Source organism: Corvus hawaiiensis, chromosome 12 (assembly GCF_020740725.1).
Source record: "Corvus hawaiiensis isolate bCorHaw1 chromosome 12, bCorHaw1.pri.cur, whole genome shotgun sequence".
Taxonomy (NCBI): domain Eukaryota; kingdom Metazoa; phylum Chordata; class Aves; order Passeriformes; family Corvidae; genus Corvus; species Corvus hawaiiensis.
In genome coordinates, this window is record NC_063224.1 from 9,649,382 (window position 1) to 9,674,999 (window position 25,618).

The 25,618-nt window shown below is 41.7% G+C and overlaps 1 protein-coding gene across 1 annotated transcript; it reads right to left on the reverse strand.

Moving 5' to 3' along the window:
* Positions 1-249: 249 nt before the first annotated feature.
* LOC125332159 (galanin receptor type 1-like) lies at positions 250-14,044 on the reverse strand. Its single transcript, XM_048316822.1, has 3 exons — positions 13,103-14,044; positions 12,161-12,226; positions 250-1,968 (listed from the first exon to the last, which is right to left on the reverse strand). Exons 1-3 carry the CDS (start codon positions 13,859-13,861, stop codon positions 1,651-1,653), a joined length of 1,143 nt encoding a protein of 380 aa, XP_048172779.1. The 5' UTR covers positions 13,862-14,044; the 3' UTR covers positions 250-1,650.
* Positions 14,045-25,618: the final 11,574 nt, after the last annotated feature.

Sequence of the window (25,618 nt, forward strand, 5' to 3'; positions counted from 1 at the left end):
TGTTGTGCCATTGTCCTATTTTGCTTCAAAAAGTTTGTATCCATGGTAAATAATCACACAAATAAGCATTTTAGCTCTGATTTTTGTTGCAGTGATTTAACCCTTTCTTTAACCCTTTCTTTTAGTGGCTGTTTTTCCCATGCCATCCACTTTAGGCTGTGCAATCACTTGGAATGAAGAAATAGTAGATTTCTACATTATGGTAAATGAGAAGATCACAGCATTGGATCTAAGTAATACACTGGAGCTACTCTTAATATACTGAGAGTAAAAGCTAAACAAAGAAAACTTGCACAGATAGTCACCTAAGAATCAGGCAATATGACCTTATCCTGTTGTACACATTTGCTCTGTTCATATTGCACAGTTAAGGGGCTCTTAAAGGAAGTTACAAACTGCAGTATAATTATTTAATACAATGGCTCCCAAGTTTTAGAAATACAGTGAAAGAGCGATCCAGTTGGAGACTGGAAACCCATTCATTGCATGGACGGCAAATAATTTGTAGTTTAAGTTCTGTAACTCACATTTTTACAGTCTGTGAACAGGTCAGTCTGGATTGCAGCACGCAGAAATACTAAATTAGACAACACAGTGAAATAATGAAGTTCTTTCAGTGATTTGCTTCCTACTTTTGAAGTAATATGCACTTTATATAGTTACAAGTAGTAACCTTGAACTTGGTACAAATGCCCTTAACTGTTTGTTGCTAGAGCACTGTTGATCACAACAGTTAGTAAAAAAAACCCCAAACAAGCAAAAAACCGAAAAAAACCCGCACCACAAAATTTCGGGCACTTTATATATATACTAAAGTGGCTGATAAAAAGCCTTGGGTAGATAGACTCAAGAGAACACTATATTTACCAACAAAATTTTTTGTAGACTGCTTTCAAACGAAATCAGTTTTTTAAGCATATGTTGAGAAATACCACTTTCCTCCTGTTGCTCACCAAGAGACAGTTGTTGGAGGCAGTGATAAACAGGAGTAATTACACACAGGAGCACACAGACATTTAGACCCTGGGATGTATAAGCTGATACAGAGCCACCAAATGCTGACAGCCACGTCACTGACACATGTGAAAGGTTTTACTGCCCAATAGGTAAATGCTATAGCAAAGCCTTCAAGGGGATTTAGAGACTTTAGAGATTTATCTCACAGGTAGTGATATAAATGTGTGTATAGCTCACACATAGTCAAATTTGTTGATGAAACAAAGACATACAAAGACTTTAGTTTGACTTCTCCTAAACTGCTCTCTGAGTCGCATCACTCATTGTTCACATCCAAATGACTGCCTACAGTCATAATTAACTGCTGCCTTCTTGTCTGTATAGATGCTACCTTCTGTGTAAATCTTATTTTAGATCCTGTTGTCACGACTACAGCTGCATTTGGGCTCTATCTTATGGGCATTCAGGTAATTCTGTTTCACATAGCCCAGTGTCTAGCAAGGTACCCTAGGACAAACTCTGTCACGTATCATGACAGTCAGAGGGAAATACATCTCCTACCACTCCAGCAATCTGACAAAGTCCACAGTTCTTCAGACTCCACCACTCCCTGGAATGCACTCATATACATGTTCTCCCCAGACAGAACCTTCTTCCCTCCTCTTTCTCCTGAAACATGTTTGTGAGCCCAGCTTACACATTAGTGATGGAGTGTGTGGTAGAGAAATTCTCCACGCGCACTCTGGCCAGTTTCTCAGTGGAAGCCGGCCGCTGGAAGAACTTGCAGGTGAAGACTTGCCGGCAGGCCTTGCGGAAATTCTCCGAGAGGAAAGCGTAAAGGATGGGGTTGATGCAAGAGTTCCCGTAGGCCAAGCAGTGAGAGATGATGCGGAAGGTGAAGGAGATGTTGTTCAGGGGAAAGTGCCCAAACTCTGCCCACATGGTGATGATATGGTGTGGCAGCCAGGAGAGCAGGAACACAGCAACCACGAGAAGCACTGTCTGCGCTGTCTGGAAAAGACGAGATCGTGTGTTAAATGGTCACAATGATCAGGTGAGGCTGTGGAATGAGTGAGTTTGCTTTCCTCTGTCATTAGTGAAGGCAGCATAACACAGGCAACACTCACGACTGCCAGGTGGGCACATTATGACAGTATGAAAAAGGATGCTAAAAACCCTGGTAAACTTGGATTGGCTGGTTTTGGCTCAAGGAAATAGCTATAGACAATGGAGGTAGTGCCTATAAAACTTCAAACAGTATAAAGGCTGCAACAATGCTAACTGTGTTACAAGGAAGAGTGGAAATAATAGCTCATTTGGAGGCTGAGGAACATTAACGCTATTGAAAATAATTGCAGGGAAAAACAACTTGCAGGCAAGCTTGCCACTGAGAGGAGTAACAAAAACTGGCCTGAGGAGAAGGATTTTTCCAGTATCTTCCCTATTACAGGAGAAACCCAGAAAACCATTGAATAGAGGATTTTTTTTACGTATGCAGTGTGCATTGATTAGAAATGTTCCTAGCTGGGTGATGACCTGAGGGAGGCTCCCTGTGCCTCTGGGATCCCAGCCTGTGCTGGCTGGGTTAGAGGTGTTCCTCTGCCATGGTTGCTTCCCAGTTAACTGGGCAGCCTCTGGCACAGTCCCAAAGCTTGACCTGAGGTAAAATTTTCCTGAAAACAGTGTTCTTCGAGATCACCATACAAAATGAAGGTTATCAGTGACAGTAAATAAAATTAGGCTATAACTCACTTCAGCTTCCTTTCTGTAAGACCCTGAGGCCTGTGGGAGTAGGATCTCATTTTTCACGTTTAGGAGACCTGATAGTGTTGCTTTTCTCTCACTTTCTACTTCTAGAACACTAAGTGAATGCCTAGCAAGGCTCAGAGATTGCTGACTTGGAGGCCCTAAGATCCTTTCCAAATGTTTTTGTGGGGCTTATTCCACCTGACTTCATGAGTTTTCAAAAATACAAATGGTAATACAAGGTGACCAATTTTTCTGTATTTAATCCCTCATTTTGGGGTTCTGTAGCAGATGCACAGCTGGTGACTTCCCTCCTCTTGCTCCACTTGTTTCTCTGCACAATGTCTGATTTTTAACTTTGGTATTTAGTGTTTCTCATTTGTATTTTGTCATTTTAATAAATATAACAACTTGCAGACATACAGATGATATCCTTCCCCTGAGGCGAATTGTTGTACAAGTAGCAGGAAAGCAGTGGAGAAAAATTAAAACTTAGGTTGCATTTCAGCTTAAGATTTACAGCCTTGCTAGGCTACGTCAATGCTTCTGTCAATAATTCCCTAGCATGACTTCAAGTGAATAGTGTAAAGTTACTTTCCTAGAACAGGGATAATTTTCTAGTGAACAAAAATTCATTTAGTCAGTGGTTATCATGGCCACATTTAGTTAAACCCATTAACTTCTCTAAGGAAGATGTTATTGCTTTAGATCAAGACTACAATACAAGTTTTAAAAAAAAGGGATTTCTGTCAAATAGGTCTCTCAAACAAGTTTGTATTAACTTTGAAAGGCAATAACCTGTAGGTTCATTGTGTACCTGGCATACTCCAGGTGCTTCCTTGTTTCACCTACGAGAATGGTGTCTGACAGCTGAGCTAACAAAGATATTCCCCTGAGAGTGAACAAACTACACTGCCAAGCGTCCTCAAACCAATCATGCTCTGAGCCAGATGATGTCCTTAAAAATAGACTGGAATGATTAGAAGTTGATGAGACCAAAAGACACAGACCTAGTGGTCTTGTGGGATCTAGCTTACCCACTTGGTAAGCTTGGTATGATGGGTACCAAAGAAATGATGAATAAACAGATCTCATCATTAGCTTTCACCAGAAGTAATGGTGCTACTTCTTTACCCTCTAGCAATGTTAAGTAGCTTAGGCTTGTTACCCAGGCAACCTTTCATAGCATCCATCTGCTTAAATTAGGGGGCTACAAGCACTGAAATATTCTTTTGAATAAGGCTTATATACCTGGCTTTTTTTCCCCTTTTATTGTGAAATAACAAAACTTGCATTTAACATAGGGCTGAGTATTACAAAATGGGTTTGCTGTTGCTATGTAATAGCACAAAGCTATTTCTGGGGTCCAGCTTTTGGGGATTTTGAGATGGAAAACAGACAATATTAGAGCAATAATGTACATCATTCATGACTCAAGAAACAGATTTTGGAAATGGAACTTGTGTCTGTTTTTTCAAGTTAGGGATCATGTAGTTAAGATAGAGGAAAGTGAACCAAAACATTATTTGACTTTTAATGTTACAACTTTGTTGTAGCTTAAACTACTGTTACTATAGACTGACCAGCTATGGAGGACTGATCCAAATAGTTTGTGTATTGTTAGAGCTTCTTCCAGGGGCTGTGATAGTTTGCACATTGCATTACTGTTGGTCAAGCTGTCCCCACTTAATGCAAACCTTCTGGTTCAACTTTGAAGTTTTGGTGGGTCCATAATAGACATGTACAATCCGCTCTACTGGGTTGTTTCAGTCTCTCTTAATACTTCTAGAATACTTCTAGAAGTCTTTCAAGCAGCTCCAGAAAATAACTTACTGTGTTATTTGTTGTAGAGTCAGTGTGTTTAAGCTGTACAGTGAATTGATAGCATAGTGACAAAGAAAGACAAGGAGATATTTTTGTTTGTCAGATAATTAGACAAACTTCTGTTATTCTTCCCCCGCCCCCCCCATTTCTGTCATGTGCAGATTGTCTGGAATTTACCTGCTTATTCTTTTGTTATCTTTATTGGTCATCTGCCTCTCATTTATGCTTTCCAGACTTTCTTTGTCTGTTTTGCCCTTTGATTATTTTTTTTCCCTGGCTCTAGACAAGCTGTTTCTTGCTTTTAGCCTTCTCCCATCCTTCAAAAAGCAATGGGAAATATGTTTAAAAAACATTTTGGGAGAGATACCTCATTCCGGAGGATGATGAAGTCCTTAAATTTAATTGTGTTTAGAGCTGTTGTCCTTGATAAGCTTCTAATGAAGTTGCTTCAACTTGTCAGGCATCTGCTCAAGGGCAAAATTAAGATTGTCCTGTAATGAGTCAAATGCTTCAAGTATTCCATGGATTTACATATTTTAGGAAGGACTAGCTGAATTCCTGAGATTAAAATATAGAGTGGACAGAACAGTCTAGAGGGGTAGAGGGCTTGCCACTTTCCTAATTTAGTCCCAGTTGGAGACAGCCCAGCTGCACATCATTTCTCAGAGCTGATCAGACCATCCATTTCTACTGTGTACTTCAGCCACACAGAAATGGGAAAGAACATTCAATTAGGTTTTTATTAAAGAGTACTGGCTTGCAGACAAACTGGGCTTCATTAGTGAGACAACTGCTGTTTCCTGAATATGCTGAGATTATTTTCTCTTTTTTTTTCTTCCATAATTCTAAATGAAGAAGCATAAAGAAGCCTATGCTTGTTCTTCCACACTGTCTTATCAGCAAACAACAATTGACTCTTCCTTTATTGCTGCTCTGTAGGAGGATGTCTGATACCTGATTATGTGATCCACTGATAAATCTTTTCTCCTGTTATGCTCATCTCTAACTTGTATATTTTTTCCCTTAAAGTTTGAGAGACAAATGGTGCATGTTTTGATTGCCCCAGACTTGATTATGGTAAGCTACAGGGTTACAGACTTCACTATATATTGTAATTTACTGTAGTGAAGACTTGAAAAAAATGTAGTGACCCATGGCTTTTGGGTCACTTTTTAAAGCTTTTGGTTTTAGATACTGCAGGTACCCTGTGTCAGTGCCCAGGAAATACATGTGGCTTAGTGCAATATACTACTGTACTGCTGAAGGAACTTACCAACCTCGGAGGAAGACAATTTTTGTGGCTTTAGATTCAGGGATATTGAACCAAGAACATCCCTTTGTTCTAAGTCCATCTGTGAGCCAACGTGCAAAGTGAAAACTGCCAATTTCTTCACTCCTGCTGCCACATTCTTGTTTGCTCTGTTGGCAAATCTGACTCCCCCGATGGATTTGCAAACATTCTTTTCCTTTTGCACATAAAGTTCTAACAGAAAGGTCCCAAACACAATCTGATCTCCAGAAACATGCCCATAGCTAAGTGATAAATGCAAAATGTTCAGAAAATGGCATACCTATTCTTAAGTAACTTAAATGTTGGATAGCAGCTTTCTCTACTTCAGAGCACACACATCTTTTAATTACTATTGAAGCACTTCTCATTGCCCTTTGGTCTTTTTTTTTATTACATTTGTATATAATTCTACTCTTCAGTGAGCTGAGAAGCACACTGAAAGTATTCTTTTTCATTGTTCTGTCTTCTTTCTTGGAGTCAGAGATGGCAGCTGGATGTCATGAAGAAGAGGAGGGACTGAAGTAAATATATTTTCAGATGTTATCAGTTCATTTTGGTTACTTGCTTTATGTACAAAGGGGGCTCTTCATTTCGCAGCAGCTTGCTTGCACTGTTCCAGCTGCTCATCTGCACATCTCTCGTTCTAATCTCCTCTGTTGGTGCCCTTGAAACTGACTCATCCTGTATTCATAAACGCTTATGAGCATTGTGATATTTCTATTATCCCCTAATTAGTAATGATGCTCTTAATTCCTGCTGCCCTGGGCTCCTGTTAACCAAACAACGTGCAGGATTTCACCTTGGAATTATATTCTTTTGCTCAATGGATCCCAGGATCTTCCATGTTCCTTTGCTGTATCTACTGTTGTTCAAATGCCAAGGCCTTGAACTTCACGTCCATTATCTCCATGAAAACCTTCAATTTGCATGAACAGTAGCCAAATAGTTAGTTTAGCATACAAGAAAGCAGTAACAGTGCAGCTTTTATCTGCCTCTCTTGGCCAAGATGTTCAGGAATACCTGTCTATCTTGGCGGAATTCTGTATCTTTTACCTTAAGCTCTTGTATGACCTTCAAAGTGCAGCACTCCAGGGAGTGTCCCAAATAAACTCCGTGTGTCTTCGTATTTACTTATCTCTGGAAGCAATGAACAGCTGATTTGCTTACCCACCAGGTAAGCACGGCTCACCTTCCTATTGTAGCTAACCAATAGAAAAGCATAGTACTAATTTGTTATCTTTGAGTGGCTCATTTGGTCTGTTAATTGAAGCTTTTGGCCTCAAGGCCCCACAGCTCCTACTATCCTTTCAAGGAAGCCTGCAAAATAGCTGTGAAATTCACATTCCCAGAAACATTCTTAAATTTGAAAAAGCATTTCAGATTGTTCAGTTTGCAAGCCTTGTTATTTGTTCTTCAAAGATGCACAAGACAGAACTGAATAAACACTGAGGAACTCTGGTGTGCTCCAGAGGCCAGTAAAACACCATAGGGCCATGGTAGCCCTCGGTTTGCATTAATTTCCGTCATTAAATCATCTTATTTAAGGCAGATGTATGAGCAGAGCTCCTGGGGCTGGGCTCTTATGAAATATTTTGCAACACTGTCAGAGGGGGAATTGTTAACTTTCCTTGGAGCCAAATTACAGACTTGCTGTACTCTGCATAGTTCAGAAAAGAGATAACAGAATTGAAATACACTTAATTGTCATAGAGGGGTGCACAGAATTTCTTAGCCTGTGGTCTTGCTGGCTGGCCTCAAAAAGCGATTATCCAAAACTTCAAAGGAGAATCCCACAGCATCACACCATCTGATTTTCAAGGCTGGCAAACTTGTACAGCCAGTATGGCATTAAATGGGGAAACAGACGGTCATGTATCTCTTCTGCGGGCACAGTCTTAGTGCATCATGCAGAATTTCAGCCTAAGCTTGTGAAAAGTACTAAACATCTTCCTTGATCTAATGCACAGATGTTACATATAAATGGAAAAGCACATTAAATTGAGCATGTCCAACATTGTGATGTAGATGGCAAACTTATATAAAAATTTCAAAGTGGGAATCTGAATTAAAGGTCAAAATCTTTTTATAACGGGATGTGAAGTCAGGATGCAGCAAACTTTGTGCAGGGGAAATTTTTAGAAAGTTTCTTGTGTGCTTAAATTGAAAAGGTTTCTCTACATAATCATCCTGTAACTTAAAAGCTTCCACATCACAACCCAAGCACAAAACCTTCCCTTTTTTTTTATTTGGTGATTTGTGCCTGTATGTCATTTGTAGGTTTCTGCTAAAGACAAACTTGTTCTTTTCAGCAGGTGTTTGAGCACTGACTTGGAGGGGGTGACAGCTGCCAGAGCTCTCCGGATTATTCATAAACTGGACCCATTCAAACAAAATGTGGTTGTAACTGACTTTACAATAGTGTGTCTGAACACTGCCCATGAGTAGTTTGTCCTAAAAATCAGGGCCCTCTTAAGCTGTCCTTTTAGCTCCTATGTATCTTCAAATAACAGACTTTGAGTACAATGTTGTGGCAAATGGGACAATGACAGACAGCAGAACGATCATCAGTAATGGAGGAGAAGGGAAAAGTGACTTCGCAAATGTAGTGCAGGGAATAAAATCCCTGCTGAAACCCCAGGTATATCTTGTGGCACTGTGGTCTGGGAGACAACAGATGGGTCTTCAGATGCTGCTGAAGTGAAGCCTGGTGTTGGAGACATTTATTTAAAGGTGCTTCATACAGCAGTGGGAATTTTTTGACAAGACCCTGTTGAGAGGAAATTGGGTGGCAGTGCCACTCTGTAGGTGTATGTGTCAGAGCTCCTCTTAACTGTGTGGATAGCCAAAACCCCTACAATTCTTTTAACTTTTAACTGGGTTTTGTTTCCATACTGTGATAACAGAGAGAATTATCACATGCTTGTCTGCACGTGCAGCTCTGCGGGTCCCTGGGCAGCAGGTGCTGCTCTGCTGGGAGCAGGCAGCACACACCAGGGAGGGAGGGGAGCACAGCTGGAGGGAGCAGGCACTGGGAACCATACTGTGTCATGAAAAGGCAAAAAGGGGTAGAGAAACAAGCAAGAGACTTCTTGAAATAACGAATTCCCAATACCATAGTTCATTAGGCTTTGTTTCCTGTTTCCATGGGTTTGATTTACTTTTTAAAACAGGGTTTTATTTTATTTTTTTTTTCATTTTAAAGGCATAGATATAAATTCATGATACAGTACGATCTTTAAAGGGGGAGGTTGAGCCACAGTACCAAGTACCTGGGCTCCAGTAATATGTTTCACATACTCAGGGTCAGTTAAATCCAGGATTATTTTGCTTTCTTTGCTACAGCAGTGCAGCTAGGAAAGTCAGGCATGTACTTGCACAACTGGGACTATCAATTTGGCCATGCTATCACCATCTCATTAGAAATCACCGTAGGGCTGGATCCAGCAGTATCCCATTTGTTCCGTAAATATTTGTCTTATTGAGGTTCACATGCTGTTTCCAAATTTCCAGGATGTATTAATAGCAGATAAAATACCAGCCCCTCTATGACCTTTCAGGTGGCTTTAATTTGGATTTGTCCCAGTAATACTTCCTACTGTATTTCTGTGTTCTATGGCTCAAACTATGTGAGTAAGAATGATGTCTCTTCTGCTTGATATCAGTGTTATAGGATCTGGGGGTGGAGGGACTGACATTACACCAAGACTCCAGCAAGGTCAGTGAAAGCTAAAGATCCAGAAATAAGTCTTGACATTTTAAAAACTCTTACCTGGTAGTACTATTTTTTTCAGAAGCAGCCTGTAACGGAGCATAATAACAATGTGTTTCCAATCAGCATGTGGAATGCTGCTTATGGCAAGACCACAGCCTGAACTCTATGGCATTTGCTTTCTTTCTTAACTATGTTTTATCTTGAAGTGTTCAGTCCTGAGGAGCGTTCTTATAGCTTCTGAAATGCTGAGTGACAAAGCAAATTGTTTGCAGTGGTAATGCTGGCAACTCTTTCACTGGAAAATCTTGTTCAACAAGGACTCTGAGCCTGCAATTTGATTCTTTTGAGACTTTTATTCATGTATGTAGCCCAGATGAGCGTTGGGAGATTTGAACAAAAACCTGTTTGCAAAATTTGCTATTTAACTGTTTAAAAACAAAACAACACCAAACCCACAAACCAAACAGAAAAAAACCAAACCAAACCCAAATAGGAAAACCCAAAAAGAGCAAACCCAAACCCCATTCTCTTGGAGGTGGAAGGAGGATAATAGCCCAGTTTTCTTAAAATGATAGGAATGAAGCAGGAACTGCATGGTCATAGTTTCAGACTATACTCCTTTTTATGAATATGACACTGTTTTCCATATCAGTGTGGTGAAGATGCACACTGTGAATTAACAGATGTAACTCAGATGATTTTATCACCTCATATGGGAAGACTTGGTTGTTGTGCTACACTTTCTCTCATAGCTCAAGGCAATCAGCGTTTAGCCACTGAAGTCACACATATTTCAGAACAAACTCGATGTTCTGTATGTACTAAATTAACCTTTCAAATGTGGATCAAGATTCATTTGTCAAATATCTTTGAGTAAAATAAGCAAAAGCTGTTCACTTAATCCCTGATGAAGTTTATGAATTAAACCCAAACACAACTACTTTCACAAATGGACCAACTAAGTACATATGAAGGAAGCTGGATTAGCAGAACTGACATGCATCTATGAGTTTCCTATTAGGCTCTAGTGTGAAGTGTGCTTAAGAAGACGTGCTTTAAAAGATGGACTCTCACTCTTGTGTTTCAAGTATGCTTTGAAAGCATATGCAGGAATTCAGTGTGTCTGCAACCAGACCAAGAAAGCCTCCTTATGAAATGTTAAGAGTAGTGTTTGCCACAAAAAATACTTGAAGTAAGTACACTAAAGAAGATGCTTGGCGTGCAGGAAAGCTATATGGACAATTTCTACACAGACAGTGCTGGAAGAAGACATATTGTGAAGGATGATATGTGTGTGTAGAGGAATGTATTTTATTTTTCTTTTATCTGAAAGGATCACCTATTAAACTAGGCCTAACTGTGCCACATGGAACAAGAATTGCTATTGGGTGTTTCATAATTATGGCCAGGAAAATACTTAAGGGGAGGGAGGAAGAAGTGCTGCATCACTAACTTGTTTGAACAGGTAAAATCAAAGGTGTTTTTTAAAGATTGATCCTCTTGGCTATATCTAATAACAATGCCCAAGGCTGAAGAAACTGTAGAGCTATTTTTTCATCCAACTCTACAAAGCAAATCTGAAAACAACACAAGTGGGTACATTTGAAAAAGTGACTGTCATAAATGAAATTCTTAACTTCTTTACAGAAAAGTGACAGTAGTAATTTTCAACTGTTGGTAGTATTCTCTTAAAAATTAGCAACAAAATAGGTAGTGTGCCATTCATACATGGGTAAAGAAATTCTGGAGGGGAATTTCATACAACCAGTTTAGGGATTTGCTGGTGACTTTGAGACCCAAAACAACTTTTCAAACTTATGAAATTGTGAAATGATTCTATGTGGAATGACATTGCTTCTTAGCACTTTATTTGCTGCATTTTACATTAGCAAAATTGTCAGCATGTCTTGGTTGCCTTTTCTCATGGTAGCTGTTAAACTCACCAAACTCTGACTCCGCTTTCTGTTTGTAGTCTGCACTATTGATCAAGAAATTATACTCTTGATTTTGAAATTTTAATTCACAGTTTATCTGTGGTAGCATCAGCATTCATCAAAAAATCAGCAGGCAAAATAAGACATGGTGTTCTTCAATGTAGTCTGTTCCATCTAGGTCTGGTGGTGTTCCTGCAGCAGGCAACACACAGCAGCTCATTTCTGCATAATGTGTTGCCTTAGAAAAGGTGGTTAAAAGAAAGTTTATCAGAACCTACTTGAAGTTAGATGAACACAGAAAACATGTTCAAAAACACTCTGAGGGGAAAGGGAAAGGAACACCAGTCTAGCCAATATTGTGGTGTGTAACTTCTATAGTTATCGTGTTATGAGATATTATTGTAAATACCAATTGAGTTCTATCCTTACAGACAGTGTAGGTGCAAGACCAATTATGAATTGATACTCATAAGTATATTGCAAATAAAGCTGAGTGTATGTTAGTGAATGTAATGAACCAGTAGAAACTAAATATAATCTATAGTTAAATCTAGTTAGGATCCATAGGCAAAAAGGACTGACAGAAACTGTAACTGTAAAACAACTGGAATCAGCATAGACCAGGCTGATTACTTTATAAAACTGGCATACCTATTGTATTATGGTCAATTAACAGATTAAACCAAAGATATTTACCTTCTTCTTTGATCTCTCTGACTTCTTGGAAATGTTCTTTACTTTTGTATGAAGATGGTATAAAACCTTGGGGGGAAAAAAGGAGCAATATATGGAATGAGAAATTGAAATTTGTGTATTAATACTTGAACTCCTCATACAAGCACCAAAAATTTGAAATAATTATTTTAACATTACTTCAAATATGATACTTTCAGATTTTAATTCTAAACTCTCCACTTTCTCTTTTAAGAAACAAGGTTTGGAAAGAGCATTAAACCTGCTATGCTTCCAGTAGTTCAGCACATATTAAGAGCTCAGCTGGCACTATGCTGAAATCCACAGGGGTTTTCACATGGACTTTGAATTTTATGTTGTGCCTCAGATTGTCTTCATTTATTCCGTAGGCTGATGATGCACATGGGCAGAGAGCAGGCTGCCAGTCCTGTTCCCTGGTGGGACTGTCCTGCTGCTCCTGGAGGCAGCACAAACAAATGTGGTGGTAGGAGTGGGCTCACCCTTGAAGGGAGGGTCATAAGGAGTGTTGAAGCACTGCAGGCAATTCTCAATTAACAACATCTAGATCTAGCTTTTGAAAACTGTTTACAGCACAGCAATAACCTGGAAATGTTTATCCTTCCATAGGTTTTTTCTCTTGCCAGTAGCAAACATTTGTTACTTAGAAAGAACAAAATGAAAAATATGAAAAACAGCAAGATTCTTTAGAGGGTTTGGGAGCCAGGCTGGGTGTCATCTTAGCAGTTGTAATCCTTTTTGTGATCTAGTGTAATTTCATTCTGTTTTCCATCCCTCCCCCCACCTCAAAAAAGTATTCTGTACTAGGAGAGAATACGGAAAGGGTTGGATCAGTTATTTGGCTGTGTAGCTAAGCACACACAGAAGCCACCAGGAGTCTGGGATCTTTCTCTCCATTTAAACATTATTCCCATCCCTCGCACCCACCTTGGCATAGCAGCAGGTGATGAGCAGCAGGGGCAGGAGGTATCCCACCAGCAGGATGGTAATCTTGTACATCTGCTTGGCTGTGGAACCGTTTGCCCAGTGCTCCCAGCAGAAAGAGCTGTTGGGTGCCTGGTGATGGCCACTCATGAGGGCCTGGTGCTGGGCCACGGGGATGGCGATGAGGAGAGACAGCAGCCAAATGACAGCCACGCCAAGGGCAGCGTTGCGCTTGCTGCGGATGCAGGGCGAGCGTTTGGCATGGACCACAGCAATGTATCTGTCCACAGACATGGCCACCAGAGTGAAGATGCTGACCAGCATTGTTGCCATGGCCAAGTAGTGAACCCACTTGCAAAAGAAGGCACCGAAGATCCACTCTGGCAAGGAGTAGATGGTGGCCTGGAAGGGAACGCAGAAGAGCAGAAAGGAGAAGTCTGCAATGCTTAAGTTCAGGATGAAGATGTTGGTGGCACTGCGTGATGGGCGTCCCCCAGGCCGGAAACGCCCCAAAACAACCAACACTAATGTGTTTCCCACCATTCCCAGGAGAAAAATCAACCCAAAAAGCACTGGTACAATCACCACCTCTGGGCCGCCCCTGGTTGCTTCTGCCCAGCATGTTGGGGACTCTGTTTGGCTGGTCTCAAGGTTGCACTTGCTGGTGTTGGCTCCAAGGGAAAGCACAAAGTTGTTTTTCTGCTCCTTCATGGAGCCAGGCAAGGAGCAGTCACTGCAGCCCTGAACTGCTGACAGGTACATCTGTGTTTGTTAAGGGTGGCCAGAGGTGAACTTTTGTCTTTTCCAGCGCCGTGTCTTTCCTTTGAGGAGCAATTTTCTAAAGATGATTTTTCCCAGTTCTCTCTGTCTCTGGTGCAGATTATTCCAGGGACTGGCAAAAAGGAGGTTGAGGAATTTGTGTTATCCAAGAGATGACACCCAGGTTTGGCAGCTGGTGCCAGTGTGGCAGAGAAAAAGTCCGTGCTGGAAGAGCAGAGGATGAGGCTGCCCTGGGAGCTTGGAGCAGCAGCAGAGCAGCAGCAGCTCGGCTTCCTCATGCCCCTCCTCTTCTGCTTCCCTCCCACACTCCCTGGATCTGTGGCTGTCATACCTGCTTTCCCATCTCCATGCCGAGCTGTGGCAGAGAGAACAAATGCTGTCTGTGACCTGAGCACTTCAGAAAACAACCCCTGGCCATCTTTGTCCCCATGCATTACTGCTCATGAGGGGGAAGAGCAAAGCAACCATTCTCATCCAAAGGGATGGATAAGCAGCAGCTGCTGAACAATAGTGTGTGCAGTTCTGTGAGAGGCAGCACTGTTACTGGCTGCACAAGAAGGAAAAAAAGCTAAAATACTTTAATCAACAGATAAGGATTTCATTTGTTTGTGTCATAGTCTTCAATGCTCCCATTAGAGCATAAAGCCATCTGAATAGTTGTGTTTCCAACACAAAAAGCTGTGAGAACTTTAGATTCAGGAGTGGGTCTTGCTACTTCTGGGATATCTGCCCAAATTCCTTAGTGCCTGAATATTCTTGGACCTTGTTGATCCATCTTCAAAGACATATTGAGTTCAGCCCAGTAGTGCCAACAACCTCTGCACTGGAAAAGGAAATGTTCAGTCTTAGTAGCTATGAGCAGCTGTAATATTCCCTGCCAGGGAACAAAGATATGTTTTTTTAACAGAAGTTTTATTAAAGATTAATGGCTCAGTTACTGTGGCTTTAATGCTTACTTATGGAAACAGTACATATGTTTTAGAATGTACTAAGTAGGTTAGTTTTAATGGGTTTTTTACTCATATTTCTTAAGGAACTCTGCAGGTAGTGAGGAGGGAACGAAGTTTAGGCAAACATTAACAGTACCTGCACACCGTGATTTATGGATGCAGGACAGCTGCCTGCAGAGAAGAGTACCCACCTCTATTTTCAGGGGTTACAACTCCAGGCACTTGATCAGAGTGGGGCACCACTGGATCCTGTGAATGGGAGGCCGGGACTGGGGGCAACCCCTTAATTTTAGAAACGAAGTTCAGGACCTGACAGTTGCTCTCCCTTGCGTTTTTTTTTCTAAGCTCTTGTTGAGAGGAGACAGTGTTGCCTTCCGCAGCCTGCTCTGATTATACCCTTGCTTAAAAACTGATCAGGAGCTAAGTCCCTTCTTTCCCTCATAGCTTCGGGGTAGTTACGGGGTGAGGCGGGAAGTGGCCAGGGCAGGAAAGATGTGATGTCTAAGCTGCAATGGAAAAAGTGATCTCCCGTTGCCGTGAGCAGATCACCGTGGCTGGACCCGGCGCCACCTGCAGCTCTCTGGATCTTCCATGGCCTGGCTGCCTCACTTGCTGCGGCACAGGACCTCAGACACGTCTTCCAGTTCCCGAATGTTTTGTCTGTTTGATGGGATCTTTGCGGGGACCGTGCAAGATGTGGGGCTGTGCTGCAGCCCGAGTGCCATCTACTGACATTCCGCCTCCTTCGCTGCCTTCAGGCAACTCCTCTGGCGCCCTCAACCTCTCTTGCCCTCGAACACAGAGTCAGTTCAGTACTTGACTCTGTCTGCTGTGGTTCTCTCTCGTCCTTATGCACACACCCCGCCTTAAATGATGAAACTTAAATATGTTTTGCTTTTTCCTTTTGTGATAATATGTGACCACTGTAAGGTTACTTCTGTAATATTATTCATATAAATACATGTAATGTTTTAGAGAAGGCTATTGAAAGTGATTTCAATGGCTATCTCTGTATTTTTGATGTTTGGGGTTTTTGTGGTTTTGTTTTATCCCTTTTTCTTTAGTGAACAGTCATACCAGAAAGAATTATTTAAAAAGCACCTGTAACAATCAGGTAACAATGTAACAAATGAGAGCAGGCAATTTTGTCTTTTAGTGGGTTTGGGCAAAGTAATAAAAACTGCAATGTGTGTGGTTTCTACTGCCGGGGACTTGAGACAATGCATGCAGGAATTTAAGAATTGCTTGTATGTGCCACCTGCAGAACAAACACAGCTTTGGAGATCTGAAAGATCTCATGGCACACTAAGCAGAAAATGGGCAGAGAACAGCACAGTTTTGGCAGTGAGGAGGGATAGATCATAGGACTGTTTAGATTTGTAAAAAAAAATAAAATTCAACAATTAACTAAATTCTTACAGAAGGAACATTCCAGTTCTCTGAAAGTGTTATAACTGGGGCAGGGGGAGGAAAGGTGAATATTCTGGATAGACAGTGGCGATCACCTGCTGAATTAGGCATCCAGAAAACTATGTGCAGGCACTCAGCTTGTTTTCATTAGGGAACTGAGATGCTGCAAATCTGATTTCAAATGGAGCTTGGCTGGTGTGGAAGTATTCCTGGCTGGCCTTGCTCACAGGACTTACACATAATTTCCAGTGTTAATTTACATGCTTTGCTGAAAACTTATCCTGAAAGTATGTTTACCATGGCAGCCAAAAGTTTCACAAAGGTAAAGATTCCTTCTTCTGTTTCCTTCATTGTGCCGCTTCTCAACTGCTTTAAATCATGTTGTTTTGACAGAGAAATCTCCTGTCCCTGAGAATTCCCAATCCAAGTGCAGTCAGAAGGGAACTGACAATGCCAAGACAAAGTACTTGCCATAAGACCTGTTCATTAGCCCAACAAGGAGGAGAAGGTCAAGTCACTTGAATAAATACAGGAGCATAAATAGCAAATGAACCTGTAATGTCTGATTTGCTGGGAACACCCACATTATGTGTGGTACTTTAAAATTCACTGTGTTTCATCTGGAAACCAGAAACAATTAATGCCCTGTGGATCGAGCTGCATGAAATACCTCAGCTGTAAAAAACCTGCTGCTCTTTAGAAACTCTGTTGCTTCTTTGATGAAGACAACAAATATTTAAACATGAGTGGGACGATGTAGGAAAAGGACACTGAATACTCTGTGAGAAGAAAAAAATATAGAAGTCTGACAGGCATCACTGCTGGTCAAGATCAAGACTGAACTGGAAGCCAGATGCTGTTGCTTTTGTCTGAGTTTATTTGGGCTAAAAACATTGGATTTTTATCCCTGACTAAACAGGCATCAGAGGTGTCTTGTTGAGAGAGGATAGTACTGGACCTCTGTGAACAAATTGCAATCGCTGTGTAAGGAGAAGACTGGGAGGATGTCAACCCTAAGAATAACGGTAGGGGAAAAAAACCCCAAAACATTAGATTGTAGTATTTAAATGGTAACATTTTTAGTTTGTGTAGGTACAAACTGATTTGTCCATTTTCTGATTGCTAATGAGTGCATCAGCTCCTAATTGCAGTGAATATCAGGTATGTTGTAAACCATTCTTACTGTTTTGATAGTCATGGTTCAACGTTTTGGTACCTGTGCATTAGCTCTCTAAGCCTCTCGACTTTTGAGTGGGAGGAGGGCACTTAAGCACAACAGCAAGCAAAAACCTTACTGTCACATTTTTTTCTCTCTCTGGAGAATGTGGGTTACATCTCAGATTCAGGTCCATTTAAAGAAAAACAAACATCCAGATCAAAAGCCTGTTTGTGGCTTTGGGTTCAGCAGCTCTTGCTGCTCTTTGAAAGGCTGATTCAGGCTGAAAAGCCCTTTAGGCTGACTAATGAGCTACCTAGACACAACCAGGAAACAAGCAGTGGTAGGGCAGAAACATTTGCAGTTGGCTCAACTCTTTCCATTTATGATCCCAAGTGGAAAGAGAAGGTGCAGTGGTCATTCCTCTTGAAATATAACCCCAAGAGAGGCCGGAGGTCCTGTTGACTGCTCTGCATATTTTCCCCCAAAATGAGAGCTCAGATTCAATTCCTTTCCATAATCCCTTTCCTGAGATGCATCTAGATACGTCCTGAAGGAACAGAAACCTTAATCCCCCTAGAAGTTAACTTTTCCACCAGGCCTCAAGCTGAGCTGTACGGGGTAGTCTTGCCCATTGCGGAGCTACGATGAAGTGCTGAAGCAAGTACAAACCTCCCAGGGCTAGAATAAGTAAAACCTTTCACTTCTTGTGAGCTGTAACCTTTGAGTCTCTTGGGTGAAGGATCAGAATTGAACTTACATGTCTCACTCTGGCCATTAAGTCCTCACACAACTTTTTTGTGTTCTCCTTACTGGACATTACTGTACTTACTGGACATTACAACCTTACTGTAGCTAGTTACAAATACCCTACAAATGGCTTTTGCCTTACCGAGAATTTGTAGTAAAAATAGAACAACTTCATTTAAACAGCCAAAAGCATTGTATCCACACTGTTAGCAAACTTTCTTCTGCAGTTTAATTTTTAAAAAGGCAGGTACAATTGTTTAACAAAGTTTGTTATTCACTTATAACCAAAAAACTGAGTAAAAAAATCATGATTTTGGTTCTGACAGAAATGATGTTGGAATAAAGCTACAGAAAGAAAAGACTGTTTGGCATACAGTGTTGGCAAATACTGGGACAGGAATATGTCAAAACCATAATAAACCTCAAAATAGGATGCTTGTTGACACTTAGTATTCTTTAGAGAATAAGGAACTGTGTTCTGGCTTATGTCAACAGATTCAAGACAATGTATCTCTTCCTGTGTGTCCCTGTGGTTTTGCACACAGCTCTTCTGTGAAGTGAGAGGAGATAAGTGATGTGAGTGATCTCTCACTGTTTGGCCTTAACACGGAAGAACAAGATGTCTTTATCTGGGTCCTAGTGTGATATATTTGTAAATATATATGAGCCTCCATACAAAGGACAATCAGATCCCAGTGCAGAGTCTGAGACATGCTTGTGTTGTGAAAGCCAGAAGCACAATATCTCCCTGGAGAGGTGCTGCTCCCCTGTTCAATACCAGAGCTGGTGCTTACATAAAGGAAGGTAAGAAGATACTACAAGTTCAGTGGAGTGTGTGAGTTTGGTCCCCTGTGATTTGAAAACCAGATCATTCTATGACAACATGAGAACATTTAGTTAGCTTCTCATGGTGATAACTTAATTTAAGTTCACAAATCTATTTTTCCTCTGTGTGTATCAACTTGAGTTTATCAAACTGTTTGGGTAAGTTCACTCGTCCCCTCATCTTTTATGTGTAACAAGATGTGCTGTCAACTGGCCAGCTCTGGAGCATAACAAAATTCTGCAACAGTTCTGGGAAAGTCCTGGTGTCTTGCTGTGCAAATAACCCTTTTACTCAGTCACTCCAGACTGTATCACAAAATGCTGCTTGTTACAAAAGGAGAGATGAAAGTGTACATGCTGCGCTTTAATACCATCTTAGCAAAAAAGTGTCCACAGTGATTTGCTCTCCTTGCTGCAAGGGTACTCTCTTTCCAATAGAACCACAGCAAATTTCTATCTACTGCCTCATTGAAATTACTGCCAAATTCCTCAATTCAAGAAACCTTTTCTTAAGAAACATAACATGTTTTGTAAAGTACCCAGAAATAATGTATTCTAGGTTGATAAATTTTCTGGTCTAACAAAAACATCCCAAGACAAAAGTACTTGGAAGATTTTTAATACTTACGGAAAAAAAATTAAAAAAATAATATATATATATATTTGGGATATCTTATTTGCACACAGCTCTGGATGTTTAAGAGCACCTGATTGTGCTTCATGTCAGATTCTGAGGCAGCTAACTGAAAATAATTACAGCAAATTCTAGATTTTTCTGAAAGCCTCTGACAGACTTAATGAGCAACTTTACTTAGTTTCCAGTTTGTTCAGTGTGGTCTGGATAAGAGACACAACCAGTCAGTTTATTTCCATGCTGCATTTGGGTTCATAATGCTTCTGAGGTAGGAAAATAAACACCACCTGTATGCGTGCCCAGTACAGCTGTTTGCAGATACACGGCAAAGAGAAGTCATTGCTTAAGCCTTTCAGAATTGCTAATGAAGAGACTGGCACACAACTGATTATTTGGAAACCTGGTACAAGAACCTACACTCTTCCAATATCCTAGCATGTGCTGACAAGCTTGCAGTTAAAGGTGGTTGGGAGCTTCTACTCATAAGCAAAAGAATGAATAAGAAATCAGGCCTTGCTCAAGGATTACCTGGATAATCCATCTTCAGATCAGGCAATGATGACAATTTTTAGGCATCCCCCCAAACTCAAAGCAAAGTCTTTGAACACAAAGAAAACAATTAGACGCATTATTAGGTGGCAAAAATGAATCCATGTAGACTTGCTCTACATTTAATTTTCTTATTGATACCAAAATTATTGGCTCTTCTCAGAAACCTGTGCTAAACAGGAAACATGGCACTCAGTGGAGCCTGCTGCCCTGCAGGGCTGTGGGTGCTCAATGCCACAAGGGCAGCAGCTACATTAAATATGAATATGAATGGCTTTGCTCTTCCTGAAAAATTTGAATAGGAAGTGGCAGAAATAGAGCTTTGAGAATTCTGCTTTTTTTAAAGAGGAAAGTCTTTTTTTTTTCTTTTTCCTTTTCTTTTTGTGTTTCTGGAAGTCTTTTTGGATAAAATTCTCAAACTGAGTAGGCAACAACTTCTGTTGTCCTCGAGGTTTTTGTGACCTCTTCAATTGCCTTTCAAAAAGATTTTTCTTTTAATTTCCTTGGGTGCGGGAACAACCTCCAAACAAAAAAGCCCACCCATCTGAAACAAGCTAGTTTGCATCCTGGTTCTCAGAAGTGGTCTCTAGTCCTGTCAGTTAGCAATCTGTCATCAGATCACAGACTACATATTATTTTAATGAGGAACTTTCACCTTGCTTGAATCAAAAGAGTTAAACTGGATACCTGATACCTTTGTAGAACAAATGTATAGCCAAACAAACAGGCCTTGCTCGGTTTGTTTCACTATTTGGGCCTTATCAATTGCAAATATTAATACTATTTTCAAATAAACATAATTTAAGTTACTAGATAAGCTTTTTGCAGCTATTTTTTTTCTGCTGCTGCTTTATCCATCTTTGTTTCCAAGAAAGTACAGAAATTAATTCTGTGAGAGTATTGAGACAGGAGAATCTACAGCAACTTTGGTATTTTTGTAAAAACCTGTTGACAAGAAACCTTGATGGGTGAGTTGGGGTTTTAGGAGCTCTCCTGGATTTTTCTGTTAAAGGAATTTTCCCCACACGTGTTGCTAGGGGGACAAATGGCTGGGTACTTCAGAAAAAACCAAGAGGTGGCTACGGGGTGGGGTGCATCTGGCTACTCTTTTGTTTCACCTGGGTGTGTGGGCAGTTCGGTCTCTGGCATTTGGACAGAGAGGGAGGCTGTTTCTTCGGCTGCTTTTCCTTCTGCTGGAGAAGCCCTGGGATCCCGAAGCCGCCTTCCCTGCCCCGCTGGGAGCTGGGCCATGGCTGCCCTGCCCCGCCGTTGCTTCGAGCCTTCGCTGCGTTGTAGCCCTGCTCGTCCTGCCTGCCCAGACCTCCGGGGGGTTCCCTGTTTGGATACACCTCGTCTGCCACCCGGGATTTGTGCTCGTCCCTGCCGCTCCAGCCTGCCGTTCCAGCCTGCTGTTCCCGAGGGTCCGGCCGGACACCAGGATCGGCTGCCCAGGGGTTTGTGAAGCCTTTGTCCCATCCCTTCCCGGGATCCCGGGGCACCAGAGCCGCGTGCTCCCCGAGCTCGCTCCGGAGCGCCCCCTGCAGCCGCGGGGGAACCATCGCACCTGCCCTGCTCACCGGGAGCCGCCAGCGCCCCTGCCGGCTGCGAGCGGAACTGCACCCGAGGGGAAAGGGCCTGACAGCCGAGAAGGCTGGCACTGGGTTTGTGATTGTTTGCTGTTACTGCCATGGTTATTGTTGTTTATTTGCCTTGTTATACACATATAGGTATATAATAGTAAAGAACTGTTATTCTTATTTCCCACGTCTTTGCCTAAGGGCCCCTTGATTTCGGAATTATAATAACTCGGTGGGAAGGGGGGTCACATCTGCCATTCCAAGGGAGGCTCCTGCCTTCCTTAGCAGACAACTGTCTTTCAAACCAAGACAGGGTGTCAGAATAGTATTAATTTGTGCTCATCTTGAAAGGTATCTGTGTTATTATGCACTATTTTCTTTCAGCTACAGGGAACGTTCAGCTCTAGCTTCCTTCTTAGGAGCTTTGGTGATATCTTGATGTGCTTCAGGAAATCTTTTCTCTGTGAAGAGAAAAACTTATCTTGGTACTTCCTATTTCTTTCGTGTTTGGTAACTGGTGACAGTTGATGTTGTTCTGTATGTTCACATCCTGAGAGTGTATGGCATTCTCTGAACTAACTTCAGGGTGCCGGTCAAATTAGTTGTGAAACTGGGGCAGCCTCAGGCACCCACAGAGCAGAGCAACATGGGAAAAAGTTTTTTACTGACTTGGTTTTTAACCTCTTTCTTTGATCTCCCAAGATTAATATTTCTCATAAGGTCTCACCTGAGAAATATGTTGCAACCATGCTGATTTAAACAGATTAAAATTACCAAAGAACCTCCCATCACCACCCCCTCCAAGTGTGAACTCACTTCCTTTTAGGACCTGAAACTAATGCTGAGATGAGTAGAAGAAACAGATGGAACTCAATTTGCAATAGTTAAGTCTGCCTGTATTGCTATTTTTATGCAAACAGAAGTCCTGGTACACAGGATTTCCTCTTCCTAACATGTTGTAACACTTTCTAATTAAAACACTGATATCTGCACTCAAGAAATGCCAAACTGACTGCCCTGGAGATTGCAATATTCAGACAGAAGTACAACAGCAAGTTTGAATACTGGATAAGCAGGACTTACAATACTATGTTAATGTGGCCTGTTCCTAAGCAATTGCAATGTGGTTTTAAAGCTGATTCACGCACAAAACTATATCCATCTGTTGGGGTTTTTAGGAGTTCTCCTGTTTTCTTTTTCTCTTAAAGAATTTTTCCCATTGATGTTGCCGGGGCAACAAATTACTGTGTGCTTAAGAAAAACAAAAGGCGTGGCCATAGAGGGAGGGGTCAAACTGGCTACTCTCTTTCACCTGGGGGTTGGGTACACCCCGGGTGGGCTGGTGCTCTTGGAGTTGGGACGGAGAGAGGCTGCCATTGTTCTGGAGGGATTTTGTCAGCGCTGCGGGCTTCTGCTTTCAGCTGCCTTCCTTCTACTGTGAGTGGAGCCTGCTCACTGGAGCGGCTGTTGCACTGGGACCCTAACACCCCACCTCACTAAAAGAGGCACCTGTTCACCATCTGCTCGGGTGCCTCAGTGAGAAACCCCGGGATTCCCAAGCCCACCTTTCTCTGCCCTGCTGGGAGCTGGGCTGCAGCCACCCTGCCCCCGCCGTTGCTTTGAGCCTTCGCTACATCATAGCCCTGCACATCCTGCCTGCCCAGACCTCCGGGGGTTCCCACTGCAGCTCCGAAGTTTGAACCATCTCGTCTGCCACCCGGGATTTGTGCTCGTCCCTGCTGTTCCAGCCTGCTGTTCCCGAGGGTCCGGCCGGACACCAGGATCGGCTGCCCAGGGGTTTGTGAAGCCTTTGTCCCATCCCTCCCAGGATCCCAGGGCACCAGTGCCGCGTGCTCCCCGAGCTCGCTCCGGAGCGCCCCCTGCAGCCGCGGGGGAACCATCGCACCTGCCCTGCTCACCGGGAGCCGCCAGCGCCCCTGCCGGCTGCGAGCGGAACTGCACCCGAGGGGAAAGGGCCCGACAGCCGAGAAGGCTGGCACTGGGTTTGTGATTGTTTGCTGTTACTGCCATGGTTATTGTTGTTTGTTTGACTGGTTATACACACATATAGATATATAATAGTAAAGAACTGTTATTCCTATTTCCCACGTCTTTGCCTGAAAGCCCCTTAATTTCAAAATTATAATAATTTGGAGGGAAGGGAGTTGCATTTTTCATTCCAAGGGAGGCTCCTGCCTTCCTTGGCAGACGCCTGTCTTTTCAAACCAAGACACCATCCCAAATGCTGAAGTGCTGTTATGTAGTGTAGTTGATACCAGGAGCTGGTAGAATAGAAGACCTTTAGAGAAAACCAAATTGCAGTTAAAAATGACTGCTGCAATAGGTACCTGCACGTAGAAAGTCCTACTTTCCCAGCTGTAGTCATCTACAGTTTAATCTGTGCTGGTAGCGAGAACACAAGTGGTTGGGATGTGTAAGTACTGAAATTAATGAAGTTGCTCTGGGATGGAACAAGCCTTCCTAGTGTGAAAAGTAGTTCCAACATGTAATATCTCTCTGCCTCCTGACAGCAACTGATTTGAGTGTGAGTGCTGCAGTTATTTTATAGCTTCTCAGCTTGCTCCAAAATATGTGTGAGGTGAATATAATATGATATAAACATAGGGATAGCTATTATCAGAGAGACACAGCTGTGTAACAACATTCTGGACAATAAAGATAGCTCTTGGGATATTTATTAGGAGACCAGTCCTGCCAGATGAACTCTGCAGGAAGGATGTACATCACAAATGCCACATTTGTAAGAATTACTATACACAGACAGCTGCTAACGCTAATCCAGGGCTATTGGAATAAAATTACAGAAGAAACCTCACTGTGAGCCAAAGGAAGCATTTGGCCTTTAGCAGCTTTAAAAATCAGTTGTTTTCTGAATCTGCAAGGAGGTGAGTTGTTAAAAGCTCAAGAAGGTGCTTAGTGGCTCAGCAAAAACAGTGGTTGAACAAGGAGTCGGTGAGCTTAGTTTTTCTGGAGGCTTGTGAAAACAGAGTTTTAGGTAGAAATCAGATCAGAGATTTAACTTGACTCTCCAAAGAGAGAAAATTTAGAAAACGGGGGAAAAAATTGCAAGCAATGACGGTTATGTGATATTTTCTTACTCTGGAAGATAGAAATGAGAATCTGAAAAGTTTAAAATTAACAGTGAAACATGGGCTAGAACTAGACCACAAATGGAAAAGGAATCTGAGCCTGTTATTTGCTGCTTTAATTTAAATATGAAAGATAGTTTCCTGTCATAGGCATAATAATGGCTCTGGCCTGGATCAAACTTCAGATTAGGAAGGGAAAATATTTGTCTTTTCTCTTGTTACTTCATTTGTATTGTTTAGGGTTCTCTACTTCACAGAAGTGGATGGCAAGTGTTTATAAGTGAAATTCACCAAATTAGCAATGTGCAGCAGAATTCTCAGGAATGTGGGGGGTTCTGTTTAAGTTTTCCAGTTGGTGGGAACTAGAGGATTGATGATGAATGTGTGTTCCACTTAAGACATAACTTGCACAACAGGTCTGTGGGAGATTTTATCATGAGACTTGATCATTTCTCTGCAATGGAATCATAAACAAAAGCATGATGCCCTTTTGGTTTCCAGTGCAAAATACGAAGTGAAATAGAAATGATGATAAGCATACCTTACTTCTTGTAAAACTCTAGCATCATGGTTTTGCATATATTTCTTTGTTTCCAAACTTTCATGTTTGAAAGGGAGTGAAAAGCCACAGCACGTTCAGAGACATAATTATTTTTGGAAAGGCCACCTGTACCTTGTGACAATTTTGACCTTTACGGATATAATACAGTGGCACAGTAAATCCTGAATAAAACACAGCAGATATAGTAGAAGAGGTAGATATTTATTGGGTTAAGTG